Source organism: Rhagoletis pomonella, unplaced genomic scaffold, assembly GCF_013731165.1.
Source record: "Rhagoletis pomonella isolate Grant_MI unplaced genomic scaffold, Rhpom_1.0 Rhpom_scaffold_00001, whole genome shotgun sequence".
NCBI classification, from domain to species: domain Eukaryota; kingdom Metazoa; phylum Arthropoda; class Insecta; order Diptera; family Tephritidae; genus Rhagoletis; species Rhagoletis pomonella.
Window position 1 is genome coordinate 27,358,698 of NW_023458555.1, and position 15,402 is coordinate 27,374,099.

The window sequence follows — 15,402 nt, forward strand, 5'->3', positions numbered from 1 at the left end:
GATATCTCTCTACATAAAGAGCCTGGAGGTTCACATATCTAAGTTGTATAAAAAAAAATTTGCAAAAGCGTTAACAATCGTCCTTGGGCAATATTTCTCAACCAATGGTCCCCGGAACACCAGTGCCTTTTTAAGCTGCATAACAGTAAATTGCAAATATCTCGGGAATTTTTCAAATTCAATTAAACAAAAAACCCAAAAAAAAAAATTTGTGATGCAAAGTTTCGAAGAACCAAAACATGGTCAATGGTCGACTTTCAACATAAAACACTATATACATTTTTTCAATTATTTTTATAGGTGGCCATTCAATATCTTATTGTAGTATGTATTTCGTTTAGCTTAAACTAGAGCTGGGAACTTCATCCGGATATTTCAACTATCCGGATAAACCGAATATTCGAACATCCGGTAACTAAATGAAAAATTCGGCTACTCTGGAAGCTAAGATAATATTCAGCTATCCGAATATCCGGATTTTTCGTTATCAAAATGATATTTTCATTTCCCAATACCAGGCACTCATATATGTGTAGTAACAAGTTTTCTATTTCTACGCACAAAATTGTTTGTATTGCATAATTGAATTCACGAATATTATAAATAACTTTTTTGATTTTTTTTTGGATATCCGAAAATACGAATATTAACCTGATCTTCGTAAATCTGGATATCCGAATAATTGCACGAACGAATACTAACCGGTTATTCTTATTATCCGGATTTTATTCGTGTCAACGGATAATAAGCATGGTTATCCGGATATTCGAATATGCGGATATAAATTACATGTAATGAAATTTGTAAAAACTGGAAAGCTTTCACTGTCAGACGAAAGATATTACATTTTGTAAATGTTCACTTAAATGGAATTAAATTTTTTAAACAGATGATACATTCGTGAAAACCGGTTTCGTAATAAAGCCTTATTAAATATCTCTCATTTGACATCCATGTTGCAATAATTTATTAAATAGACTTTAACATTTAAACAGCGTTCAGCCCTCATCGAAATATTTTCGAAATAAAGCTTTTTTCAACATGTTTCTTTTGTTACGTATCTTTGAAGTCACTAATTCAATTTTGTCACTTTAAACAGGTGGCAACCCAGTTTCAAAATATTTTCGAAACTAAGTTTTCATACACCTCTTTCGACTGAATTTCCAATTATAATATGTCATTAAAGTAACTAATTAAATTTACTTGCTTTTGAACAGGTGGCAACCCCATCTTCAAGTATCTTCGAAACAAAATTTTCTTCTTATACCTCTTTCGATTGACATTCATATTATAATACTTTATTTAATCTACGAACAAATGGGATTGACTTTTAAACAGGTGGCAACCCTCTTGCAAATATTTTCAAAGTAAAGCATTCTTAAACATAATTAAGCTTAATTTTTCGTTTGTTTTCCATTTTGTAATACTTCGTTTAACTTATTCAACAAAATTAAATGTCACTTATGTAGTTGGTGAGACTGCAATTTTTGATTCAGCTGAAAATTATATTAGGAGTAACTACAAACAACCGCTGGCTAACTTAGTTCGTCAGTTGTTTGCATTCAAAAAAAAAAAATATTAATTTGAAAATAAGTACTTTAAAGACATAACGTAGTTATATAGCTAAATGTTAGCTATTTATGGTTGCACATTGCCAAATTCTGCTCATTCCTTAGTTGCATTCCATAATTGACCAGCTTTTTCAAACGAATTTGAAGGACTTTCCGCCCAATCATTTAAGCATGCACTCCTTGTTTGTGGTTTTTTGGCCAAACTTTGAAATTCAGATTACAAATTAAGCTACATAGATTGCCCGTAACCTAAAATTATTTACAGAATTTAATCTGCGCAAAAATGCATAAATAAATTTTGTATTTGCCCCAGCTAACCAATCCGTCTGAAAATTTCATTTGATTTACATTTATGCGCTTGTGTAACAAATGTTCATCGCCTACAACACCAAGAAAAATATCGATAAACTACTTAATTTTGTAAAACATACAAATTTTCATGTTTGACCACAAGCATAAATATTCTGAATACTACTCGTAAAACAGCAGCTTTCAAATATAATCGCTCATACTACAATTCCACCCACCCACCACTCGCTTTATCCAGCTTACGAGCAGTGAAATGCAGCCAAAAGCACATTGCATATTCAGAATTTGCAACCACATAATTTTTCAGTGAGAAATATGTACGTACAAATCTATACATTTCTATGCCAACGTGAGTTTGTATTTAGCTATTTATAAACACATACAAATACAGTGTGTAGCCATTGCACACTCCAGCACCGCTATAATTTGGATTGCTGATTTTCTCTGTGTTTTGGCGTATTGGTTTTGTGGTCAATCAATGGGAATTTAATTAAGATGATTTGCTAACCGCACATTTGCAAACATATGTAGATATGGAACATACGGCATGTATGTATGTATATTAGGGTGGTCTAAAAAAAAAGTAAAGTCGGATTTTTAATGCTCTCACCCCTAGCGTTTTTCTATACCGAAAAAAATATACACATATTTTTTTTTATTTGCACATCGAAGTAATATTTAATGGTCGCTCAAAGCTCTCAAATTGGCATAGAATTCTTGAAAAAACAATATTTTCGATCGGAATATTTGAAATCGAAAAAAGTTGTTTCTAATAGCGATCGATCCTCGGCAGTCAATTGCCATGAAAAATACTTCTCACAAAAAAAAACAACCACCGTTCGGTGTCGGCGTAAAACTGTAGGTTTCATTCCCTTTGTGTGGCAATATTAAGGCGCGCGCTACAAATCGGAGGAGAAACTCGGCCAAACTATAAACATAGTGTGTAAGCGACTATCTATTAGTATTATTATTAATTTAAAAATTGGGTATTATTTTTGGAAGCCTCCCATCGAAAATGATTAATTTTCAATAATTCTTTACCATTTCTACGAAGAATTGTTTTTCGCCTTATAAAATGCATGAAAAACTTTGGGTTTGAAAAAATTTAAATTTTTTCTTTGAATCGCAAATTTTCTACAAAAATTTGAATTTGGCCAGCTAAAGTTCAGCTAGTTTCCCACGAATTCATATGAATTAGTGTTAATAATATCGAGCCTTAACTGCCAAAATAACGTAAGTGACATTTTTTTATAAATTTTCTTTTTGACGCAGAAATATTCCTAGAGCATCTAGATGCATTTTTGCATCAAAAATAAAATTTTGAAAAAATGTCGCTTACGTTATTTTGGCGATTAATGCTCGATATATCAAATTTATTAGATTTCAAGTTAAAATGTTGTGGAAGAATTACTACTTAAAAAATATTTCAATTTTTTTTTTCAATTCCTTGCTCTGCAATTTTAACTTTTTTCTTAATTTTAAAATTTCCGTGGAGGTCTTTATTTTGCATGTAGCATAAAATAAATGTGTGTCCCATACAAAATTTAGGTGAGAACTACCCTAATACGTATGTTATGCGTTAACCAATGAATCAACGCATTATTATGCTGGCAAATCAATCACAAAAGTACTTTTACACTCGTCGAGAATTAATCGTTTTGAATGAAAATTGCAGTAAATTGAGAGTTTATGAGGCGGTGGTTGCGGAAATAACCAGTTGAAGAGTAGCAATCGGAATTTCTGTAACAAAAGTTTATGCCAAATTGGTTATGGAAGGCTTTTAACTAAACACAAATTACTTTCAATTGGGTAAATATGTAAGTATAATTTTATTGTTTTGTTTGTGCGGTTATTTGGAAACATCTGAGAAAGTTATTTGGCTAATGGCTGCCGGCTTCGTTAATTGACTACATTAACTACAATTTATACCTTATTTATTTTCTTTGGAATTGTTCTATAAATAAAAAAAAACTATGTAGTTGACAGACGGGACGGAAAAGCTGCTGTTGTATTTGCTGTCGGCATAGTTAATTCAAAAACCATATAAATAGAAGATGACCTATGTATTCAAATTCACATACATATGTATGTTAGTAGTTATCTATGTACATATGTATGTACAAGCAAATACTAATTCACCTTTTTTGTTAAATATTTATGTGCATAATATTATATCATTGAGTACACTCGTAAATGAATTTACTTTCATTTGCTTTGAGTGTAAACGTAAGAAGCTATTCGTAAACATATTAAGTACATATGTATGTGTGTATATGACTGCATAATGTGAATAAATGTATTGGATTATCTATGGATAAGTAATGACTACTAATTAAGCGCGTGCATATATGATTAAATGTATCTTCATGGCCATAGATAATACAAACACATTTCAGTGTAATTTTACATATTGATAATAGTGAGAAACATGAAGGAATAAAAGATATATTTTTCGGCAAAACAGCATTTTATTTCTCAACATAGTCTCCCTTCAGCTCGATGCATTTAATCCAGCTTTTTTTCCAAAATTTGAATTTCAAGGTCCTCCAAAATAAGAAAAGAACTCTTTATTCGACCCAAATCTTTTACCACCCAGCCATTTATTTGGGTTCTGAAATACGAAATAGTCGTTGAGGGCTAAATCTGGTGAATATGGTGACTGGGGCAGGAGTTCGTAGCCCAATTGATGGATTTTTTCTATGATGAGTACACTCATATGCTCCCGTACATTTACTTCATGGAACAGCACCTTTTTCTTGCTCAAATGTGATCGTTTTTGCTTTAAATTAATATCGAGTCTGTCCAAAATCTCTGAATAATATTCGCTTTAGATAAATACGGCTCGTAAACACTAAATACAGTTAGTAGTATAAAGGTACATACAAATATTGAAAGTACAATGGTGAAATCGTGCAAAAATTGCTCTAATTTCCATAAAAATTTATACGAAAGTTGGATAGTGCAAGTGGTCACAGCATAACGAAATTTACAAGTTCTTCAAGTACATATATCACTTATCGCCAAAATCCGTAGGCGAAATTTTTTTGATGCAAAAATGCATCTAGATGCTCTAGGAACTCTTTTGCATCCAGAAGTAAATTTAAGAATGGATATTTATTTACACGGTTGTTTGCAGTGGCAAAAAAATTATAATTGGAGTAAATTTATTAACTGATTTTTTTTTTTTTAATTTAAATTGATATAGTACTGAAGAAAAGTTCTGAAACATTTATATTTTGACTACTACTACTAAGTACTAAGATACTTTTCTCTTATTTTTTATGTATAGAGTACAATTTTCGATTATTGAACTTCAAAAGTCGTTATTCGGCGTAAATATGCTATTGGGACAATTGCTGCTGCCAGAAGATAATTTTACAAATAATTTTAATTTCAAACATTGCCTTTTAGCCCATTTTTACATTTGAATTTAACTCAAGTTTGCATAGGTATTCGATGTTAAAAACATAGAACACAAAAAAGTGTGCACCATGGCGTATACGTAACCTGTGTGATGCGAAGAAAAGTATTTAAATTTGTACCAATGATTCGCAAATTTAACAAAAGTCAAGAAATCAAGTCAAGAATATCAAAAAAGAAAATGAAAATCACTATAACAAAGTCGTCCAAACGTTAAACACATTAACTCTCAGCGTTATCAACGCTGAATTGGTCTGGCATTTATTTGTCTTGTCTTTAGCGAGCAGCGGGCATTAAATTTCACTGCAAGTACAATCGTTTATTCGGTGGTGATACGCGCATACTTACGTTAGCTTACTTATCGACTCGTAAATTATTTAAGCATTGGCTGAAGAAGAGCCAGGAGCTATTGGGCATTACTGCTGTAATAACTGATGTCCGACTCCTCTGATGTTCAGCAGCAGCAGACAGTTTGAGTTGCTTGAGGATTTTACTGACTTCGATTTTTGCTTTTATTAAGCTCTTATTGTGGTGGATTTTTTTTCTTTCTTTGTTCAGGAATGTATTTATGTATAAATGTTCGTTACACACTCATGCACACTTAACATCAAAAGCTTTTGCTATTGTAAGCATTATTCACTTTTCTCTCATTGTACGCTTTAGTTTATTGTTTTCCTACACTTTTACTTTCATGTTGCTTAGAAGCGCTATTTCAGTGTAAATAACTGTAAAGCAACTGCTGGCCAAATGAGATTTTGGCTGCCACTTGAGTTCAGTGAACCCCGAAATAGGGTACTTCAAATATACTAAGGTGCAATATTTTTTCTTATATCGATTTATTAAGTAATTAAGAAATAGATATGCGTAATTTTGAAGATATCTTATTCGGTGCTATAGTTTACGAAGTTTCCAAAAAAAAAGTCTTCAAAATAATGTGGTTTGATATGATGAACTTTAAAAGGTTGCCTTTGGGAAGAGGTTCACAGTGGCATACATCAAAGTCGGTAGGTAGACACAATGAGGTTGGATTATTGAAGTGACCCTGGGGCCTTTAACATTATCTTAAATCCATAAAGCATACTGCAGATGCATGAAACCAATAAACCGGCCAACTGAGGCAAGCCTCAGGGCGCCATAGTAACGCCACTACTATGGTCGCTGATGGTAAAAATGTAAAGCGGGGATGTGCAGGAAATTCCCGTCAATCCTCGCCCCACTCATGACTCATACACTAGGAGACGTACAGCATTAACGCAGAAAAGACGGGCCTAGTACTCTTTCCTAGGAAATATAAAATTCCGAATTGAGTCAAGTACTTACCAAGTACCTCGCTCATTACACGCGATTGTCGTACTGCCTCAATGTGGTGGAGAGAGCAAAGAAGCTTACCAATTTCCTTCTCGCTACGCGTTCACGGACCTGTACTCTGTGATAAATTTCAAGCCGATTGTTCGGGTAAAAATATGAGGAGGGTTGACTCGGTATAGTTGTCGTCACTTTTGGTAACAACAAAAATGGCGACGTGCGGCGGTTTTTCAAGCCTTAATATCAAACAGCTGTGTTCTGTATTCCCACTCATTCTTTTCCTTATTTACGGCACTTTGCGGCGAATTTATTCACTTCCCGCAGCTTTGAATGGTTGCCAGGCCATTTCGCCTTTTTTACATTTTTCGACAACACCTAAAATTGCTATTAAAAAAATGTTTCCAAATAGTTCTACTGGAAAAATCGAAATATTACTTGCCTAGCAAAATTTTAAAGATTTTTGGCGAGCTTAAATTTACTGACATTAGGATGGTACGTCTGGATGATAAGAACTGAGATGTGGTGGGTAAGTACAAGAACGGGTTAATTGAAGTAACCAAGCTTTAGAACACTATATATTGGATCCCACTATAAATGTCGAAGATATGACGAAAAATGTAAAAAAAGGGGGCAACCAAATTTTTAAAAAAAAAAAAAAAACATTTTCTTTTTCGAAATTGCCATGCACTTTAGGCTCAGGTGTGTACGACGAACTTTTTTTTCCGATAGGGTCTAATTTAAACCCCGGGAAAGGATATTTTTCAAAGTAAAAAAAGATAAGATATAATTTTCACTCGCTTAAGATGTCTGGTACGTGAACGGGTGGCTAATCTTTTGTGTCACGTTACCCGACAAAAGGCGATGCGCCCATTAGCACATCGTTGAACAAGACATTAGGTTATAATTATGGCCACCACTGTTTAATATATCATCATATTATTTTATAAATTAAATGAATTATTGCTATATGGCTATCAGTCTTAATGGGTTTGGGAAGGCTTTAAAAATAAACTATATTTAGGAGGGTTGCCACCTGGTGAAAAATCAAATTTAACTTGAATCAAGGGAATTAGGTTTTGCATTTGGTACACAATATGGGTGTCACGAAAGAGGCTGAAAATTTTTGTTGTTTGAAAATATTTTGGCGAGGGTTGTCACCTATTTAAAAAGTTGAATTCAAATTATCTAATAAGTTTAATCAATTATTAAAGTATGGATATAACTTGAAATGGTTTTAATGGGCTTGCCGCCTTTTTAAAAAACTTAATTTAACATGAATTAAGGGAATTATGTAATGGGTATCAGACTCAAAAGGTTTAAGATGATTGTAGCATGAAATAATATTGAGGAATGTTGCCACCGATTTGCAAAATCGAATTTAATTTAATTATGCACAAGTTATTTATGTTTGTTTGACATTAAAATATCTGCGAAAAAGTTTTAAGGAATCTTTAGTTTGAATATTTGGAATATTCGTGTGACATTATATAAGGCTTGCCACCTGTTTTAAAAGTTAAATTCAAATTATTTAATAACTTAAATTAATTATTACAATAGGGGTATCAATCGAAATAGTTCCCAAAAGCATTTATTTCTAAACTAAAAGTGGGAGGATCGCCCCCGGTTTCAAAAATAAAACTAGACTCACATTAAGGGCATAAGATAAGGTACATTTGTAAATATGTATCACTCTATGGGTGTCAGACGACCTGCCAGAGTTAAATTATGTTGAGTTTAATTGAAATAAAAAAAAACACCTTATGTAACACGCACAAATTTCATACACTCAGCGAAGCGTGTGAACGCTTTTTACTAGTTTCATAAATGAAAACCTCGTAAAGGTTAAGCATATAAGTAAACATGTTTCTGCAATGGTGGCATTGAGTTGTTAAAAGGTAATAACAACAAAGCAATCATACTTAAATATTATTCATATATGTACATCTGACATCCGCACACACTTGTACTGCAGATACTCCTGCAAAAGCACAAACCAATCTTAAAATGCACTTTAATTGTTGTTAAAAATTTTAAATGTTTTAAAGTAGCGGACAAATAAGTGGGGCGAAATAGTTTTATAAATTTTAGTTGTTTTATAAATTTTCGTTGCCGCTTTTAAGTGCATACATATGTACATGTAGGTAGGTATGCACATTCTACTTAATAAAAAAAAGTATAAGGATAATAAAGGGTACCAATGAATGTTAAATGTATTAAAAAAGTGTGAATAGCCAATGGCCTTGAATGCATTTTAATTACAATTAAACCGCTGCTTCCTATATATAAATGCATAAATCATAGCAACTACAAATTTATTGTACATACCAGCACATATACATATATAACTCATGCCATCAAAGAATTCATAAATATACGCCAAACAATTTGCATGTTTACATTTATAAGCGATTACAAAAACAATCAGTTGTGCATATTCATTCATATGTCAAAGTATACATTTGTATGTTCATATGTATTTATGTATGTATATATACATATATGTTATAACTAAATTCATCATGCAATTCCATTCAATCGTAAATGCGATCATTTATTTGCTCGTCCTCGCCACATTTGGCACATTTATTTACTCAACTTAATTGCTTGGTTATACGGAAAATGTTAATTAATTGTTGCTGTAAACTTTTCCTACTTCCGCCGAATGGCAACAGTGCGATTTTTTATTGTCATTTTGTATATGGTTTTTGTAATTTAGCTTTTTATCGAAATGATTTATTACCTGGTCAGTGAGATGAAAAACCAATTAAATGCTTTATAAATTGGTTTTTTCTTAATTTGGCACCATTTACTGTGCTAGTTGCAAGGTTGTTTATTGTGCATAAATTTATGAAAATAAATTAGTTTAGAAAAGTATTTAAATTTTAAATTTATTTTTTTGTGCTTACATTGTACAAATATTCTGCTTAGAATAAGGACGTTAAACTTACCACTGTCATAACAAATATTTAAATTTTTCATGCTTAAGGAAATGAGAGAATTTATTTTGTATGCGAAGCAAGCTTTTCAACATTAGATATGTTGATTTTTTTTATGAAACCAATTTGAATTTTTCGTCTTACTATACGTGCACAAGGGGAAAAAGGTAAGTGCGCCTGGGCCACACTGGAGAAGTGATACTTACGTTACATATCTATTTTGTCTCATAACCAATGTACATGCATACATATATCTGCTTTTGCTCAAGGTTATATTTTTTGTATTTTTTCTATCTAGATCCCAACCTACACCCCTAGGGCCCTGTTCGTTCTAATTACATTTATGTTATTCTGTTTTCCTTTATCTTCATTTTTATCCTTATACTCTATCGATAACCAAATCGATAGTAAAATCCAACAAAATGTCGATAACAAGATCAATGACAAATTCGTTAAAAATTTCGATAAAAAAATCCATACCAATATTGGTAGCACAGTCGATTATAAAATCGATAAAAATATCGACAATAAAAACGATAAGAATATCGAAAACAAAAGTGATGAATAATAGATAACAAAATCGATGAAAAATCGTTAAAAAATAGATGAATAATCGACAACAAAAGCGGTAACAGTATCGATAAAAACATCGATAATACGTTCAATAAGAATATCGATAACATCGATAATAAAATCGATAGAACTTCCCCGCTTGCTACCCTTTATGATAACGCTTTTCAGAGCATGTTTTGCATGGAGGTCCTTTCCACTGCAGTGACAGGAAGTGACAGTCCGCTATATTTCAAAGTTGGTGGGGAAACCAGCAGACCAACCAAAGTCACACCGACCCATTAGTCTTACACCCTTTTTACTAAAACAATGTACAAAATTATAGGCACGAATACGAAGCATTTGTCTTTACCGGGAACCCTTTGCAGAGATACTAATATGGCTATCCTCCAGGAAGATCTGCTATCAACGCTCTTCAGAGTGGTGGTGGGATGTTTCTTGGACGTGCAGTGCGCTTTTGACAACACGTAACACTTTCTATTAGACAATTGCGTTCGGCGCAAAAGCGGTTGATAAAACGACATGCCACTGGTAAGCAAACGCTCTTAAATCCAAAACCATTACATCCACTCTAGAACTGAACAATACCCACCTACAGGGTGCAGTGATCACCCATTTGCCAAGGTTCATCGAAGTTGTTTTCTCAGCGAAAACGGCTTCGACGTTCAAGGCTATGCGAATGATACTGTAATTATAATCCAACCTCCTACAGAGTGCTCTGAACATAGTCGCCTGTTGGTGCAATTACACTGGGTTAAACCGAAATCCTAAGATGACTAGCTTAGTCAGAGGAAAAGTGACAAATTACTAGAACTATTCCTTCAAGAAGAAAAGATATAATTCTCCAAAGAGGTGCTACTAGTTATCTTTGATGATATCATTTCCTTTCAGCTCCTTTTTACCAGCATGGGGCAAGGTAACTTTGTCTTTCAAGCCGAGATTCAAGCCACTGAACTATGTCTAAGGCAGTTTGTAGAAAGTGGGGCAACCAAGAAACACATCTACATGCACTCGGAAAGCAGAGCGGTGTTCCGCGCTCTTAAAGCTCACGAGGTCACTTCAAAGCTAGTGTGGGACTGCCTTCAGCTTTTAATACTCATCACCGATAGGAACCAGGATACCTCATATGGGTACCTGGACACAATAGAGTCATGGGCAATAAAGTGGCAGATATTCTCGCGCAGAGATTAATAGACACAGGATCCTTTACCATTCTGTCATGCAGCTCCGTAAGGTGGCACTACTATTGCTGAATGAAGAACAAAGCACAAAATCACTGAACGAATACGAAAGCTAAAAGTCAGATTAAGTCCTTAATTCCGGATATAACAACAAAGAGAACCATACGAATTGTTACAGGCTTTCTTACTGGCCACTGTAGGGTAATGAAACACTTGTCAAACATAGGAGTTTTTTACTCTGACCAATGTAGGTTGTGTAACGAAAAACAGTAAACAACAGAGCCATTATACTATGCCACTATGAAGCCCTTACCAGGACCAGACTTCACTTGCTAGCATCACCGTACCTAGAAGCACGCGACCTAAATGGCATTCAACCAAAGGACCTTGCGAAGTTTCTTTTAAAAATACGTGGATCAAAGATTACCTGTAGTGGAATAGAGGTTTTTTATAATAGCTCGTTTAGGTATTTCAAATAATGTAAATCAAAATAAAAAAAGTGTATTTAAATCGCGTGCGCATTTCATTCGCTTTCAAAGTAGTTGTAAGAAAACTAAAAAAAATGGAAAATAAAAATTCTATTAATTTTCAAGTGCAAGCCATCATATCAGCACTGCTAGGTAATACCAGTGAGCTAAAAGTTACGAGGAAGCAGTCGTGAAGCGCTACAAAAAGCAATGAAACGTAATGAAATGAAATTTCCGCCGCAATAGCAGCGAAGTCAAGCGCGAGCGTGTTTTCCAAAAAAGTATTGGGGGAAAAGTCGAGTATTGCTCGCTGCTGTTCAAGCTTTATTTTTATTAATTTATTTATTTTTTCACTTTCCATCACTTCAATGTTTATCGCTGCAATTATTTTCAATTTCCCCACACCAAATGATCTAAGAATGCGCGAAAGTACGAGTCAGCAGCCAAACACGTACAAGTCAACGACACATAAATACATGCATATTTAAGAAAATGCATGCAAACAAACAGACAAAAAAGTTAAATAAAAGCAGCAGAGTTTATAGCAATCGAAAGTCAGCCAGCTGGCTACGTCTGTGAAGCAAGCAATTCGTGCATAGCACATTTTCAAGGCAATTCGCACCTCAAACGCTGTGGCATATACGTAACGCAAACTTACATAATTACGATGTAGTATATACCCTGCAGGGAAACCGCGGACTAGTGAATCAAATTTGTAGTTCCGTACTAGGTCTTTATCGCCAAAAAGGAACTAGTCCGATATGAACTAAATCCCCACCAGTCCAAAATCGGAGAAAAGTGGTACTTTTAAAAAACTAATTTATTTCAGTTATTTCACTAGAAATCGATATCTGAAGGGACGAATTTAGAAATGGTTCGGAACTATAGAAAAAGGGATGCAGAACGAACTAGATCTTATTTGTCGAATTTAGAACTAATTCGGAACTATCGAATAAGGGATGCAGCGGGGGGCTTGTTTACTTTACATAGATATGTGTTCGGCGGCTTTTTCGTTCAAATACGCTTCTATTCTGCGCTTCGCAGATGCTTTTTCATAGCTTGGTAAAACAAAACTAGAATTTGTGTTAACATTTCAACATCTTGGGACCGTCTGGAATCTAAGAAAAACAGCGAGCACCTATGCAAACTCAGCTACAGCTAAAGGTATGTAAACGTACATTTCTTACAATCATTCAAACAAATTTAATTTCAAATTGAAAACACATTTCCAAAATAACTTAAAATCGCACACACGGAAGAACCAAAAAGATTGAAAAATCATGACACTTTTTTCTTTCGTCTGTCGATTTCAGAACTGGTTCGGAACTATCGAAAAAGGGATGCAGCGGGGGGCAATTGACACTTCCTAGGACATCGCCATGTTAAACTCGAAAGTTGCTTGCATGCAAAAGAGATTTATCGCGAACCAGTACTGGGTCTAAATGTACTAGAAGCGCATCAGTTCAGAGCTAGAGATTTTCCCCGCAGGGTATGCATGTATGTATGTGTGTACATATGTATTTATGCGAATCTGAAATCACTGCGAAATTTTGACTGCGCGCTGAAAAGTATGGCTTTAAATTGCTGACTTGGCGTTTCGTGTGCGTACACAGCGGTTTTTCGTTTTTGTGAGGCTGTTGTGTGCTATGTGTTTGCACTCGTATTTCCAGTTGAAGTGAGACGCTGACTTTCACTTTGGCAGAGGTGAATTTGCGGTGATTTTGGTGTGGGTTTGAGTGCAGCCATTTTTCAGCAAAGTTTGCTCGTTGCGCCTGCTGCTATTTGTGGACTAAATGCTTTTTTTGATTTTGCTGTTGTAGCTGTTTTATTTTCATTGGGTTGTTGCGGCGTGTCGGCGTGGGGTGGGGGTTAAGTTTAAATACTAAACTTCGCTGGCAACAAACAGAAAATTTGATGCACAAAATTATCGGAAATAGCGATATTTTCCACGTAAAAAAAATGCTCAGCCGTTGGATCGGGATTTAGGATATTACAACTTTCGGAAAAAAAATCGAAAAATTATTTGTATTGCTACTTCATCAGAAACAAAATTCGTACAAAAAAAGTCGGCTAACAGTTTAGAGACGCAGCAAATTTATCATCCAGGAAAACTGAAGGTGGGATATTTGAACATGATCTCTTTGATTAGATATAAGAACACAAAAATATTTTAGGTTATATTTAATGTTCAACTCAGCTTTAAAACGAAAGTGTTTCTCCACTTCATATCCGATATGCGTTGTTCAATACATACATACATATAACGTAAATAACTCAGACTTACCGCCAACATAAATGTCAACTTGCGTCCAATTAAGTTTCGTTGCGATACTCTTTACAGCGTAGGAAATCGCTTCAAATGATGGTAGAAAATTGCTAGATTCCTGAAAGTAGATAAAAAAAAAACGCAGACAAAGAAAAGTAAATATGCGTCTATATTTTTAACGTGCTATGTTCTATGTATACAAGCATGTATGTATGTAAGTAGATTCGCAAACAAGAAAATCTTCAATGAAAGCAGAAATGAAGAGGCTTTGAATAGAATGTAGCTGGTGGAGAAAAAAAATACCAAATTTACCATACAAATGTGTTTTTGCTACCTTCTTTTGTTGTTCGTTCATTGTCCAAAAGCAGACAATTGACTTTTGTGCAGCATAGGAATTCTCAGCAAACGGGTGACGTCTCGTGAATTGAGGAAAATCAAAAAAATTGACTGTGAAAATATGTAAATTTATTTTGAAGTGGCTTTTGCTTGCCAAGTATTTGCTTCACTCGCAGATTCGATAAGAGTATTGGCTGTAAATACAATGTACACGCTGAATGTATACATACATATCTACAATCCTTGGAATTTTGCGTCAAACGGAATTTGGTGGGAAAAGGCTTCGTTCTTTTTTTTTATTGGATTCATGCGGTAGTATGAGTAATTTAATTAAAGAATGCTATGAAGGTCGTTACTTTACATCGAAAACAATTTCTTCTCAATTTTATTGCTGTGGAGTGGATATATTGATTGAAAGCTTCGAGAGTGCTTTGATGAAAAATGTGTGATATCTGCTTAATTTTAAAAAGAATAAATTATAAATGTACCCTGAAGATAATTTACAAATATAAACTCTAACAACACAAGCGAGGTTGTCTAAACTGAACCTTAAGAATAATACGAAATCATCTTCTTTCACCCGTGTAATACTGAGGGTTTTTGTTGGCCTCTCTATAAGGTGGATTGCAGCAATATTAGGAGGGAGGGGGGGGGGGGCTCACTGGGTGGAGGGATAATCAATTTCTTGCGGTGGCTATGGAGGGGGCATGCTATGGCGAGTTAAGTCGTGCACTCATCGGTTTAAGGAAGTGAGATAGACCGCGTTATTAAGGGTTCATCCACAAGCTTCCTGGTATTTTCGAGTGAAGCAGCTGAATAAAAAGCCTTCAGTTAGGAATAAACAGTAGGCTTTTCCAAGCCTCTTTCGTCCGCCGCCTGGCTACTAAGATTTTTTCGGCGTCGGCTTCTAAACCCCAGAAGTGCTAGGAGAAGGAAAAATCTGATGGTTAAAAGCATCGGCCCGTAGGTGTGCCCCTGTTAAGCAGCGAACTCGCCAAACAGCCTATATCCATAGTCGTGAAGGATGTTGATCACTATCGC

General features: G+C 34.5%; 1 protein-coding gene across 1 annotated transcript in view; it reads right to left on the bottom strand.

Annotated features, from left to right (window-relative positions):
* Nucleotides 1–14,380, bottom strand: part of LOC118742822 — a 46,343-nt gene extending 31,963 nt beyond the window's left edge. The window contains exons 1-2 of the mRNA XM_036475244.1: nucleotides 14,360–14,380; nucleotides 14,044–14,143 (exon numbers count right to left, since the gene is read on the bottom strand). Coding sequence (XP_036331137.1) covers nucleotides 14,044–14,143; nucleotides 14,360–14,380 — 121 coding nt within the window. The remainder of the gene's footprint in view (nucleotides 1–14,043; nucleotides 14,144–14,359) is intronic.
* Nucleotides 14,381–15,402: the final 1,022 nt, after the last annotated feature.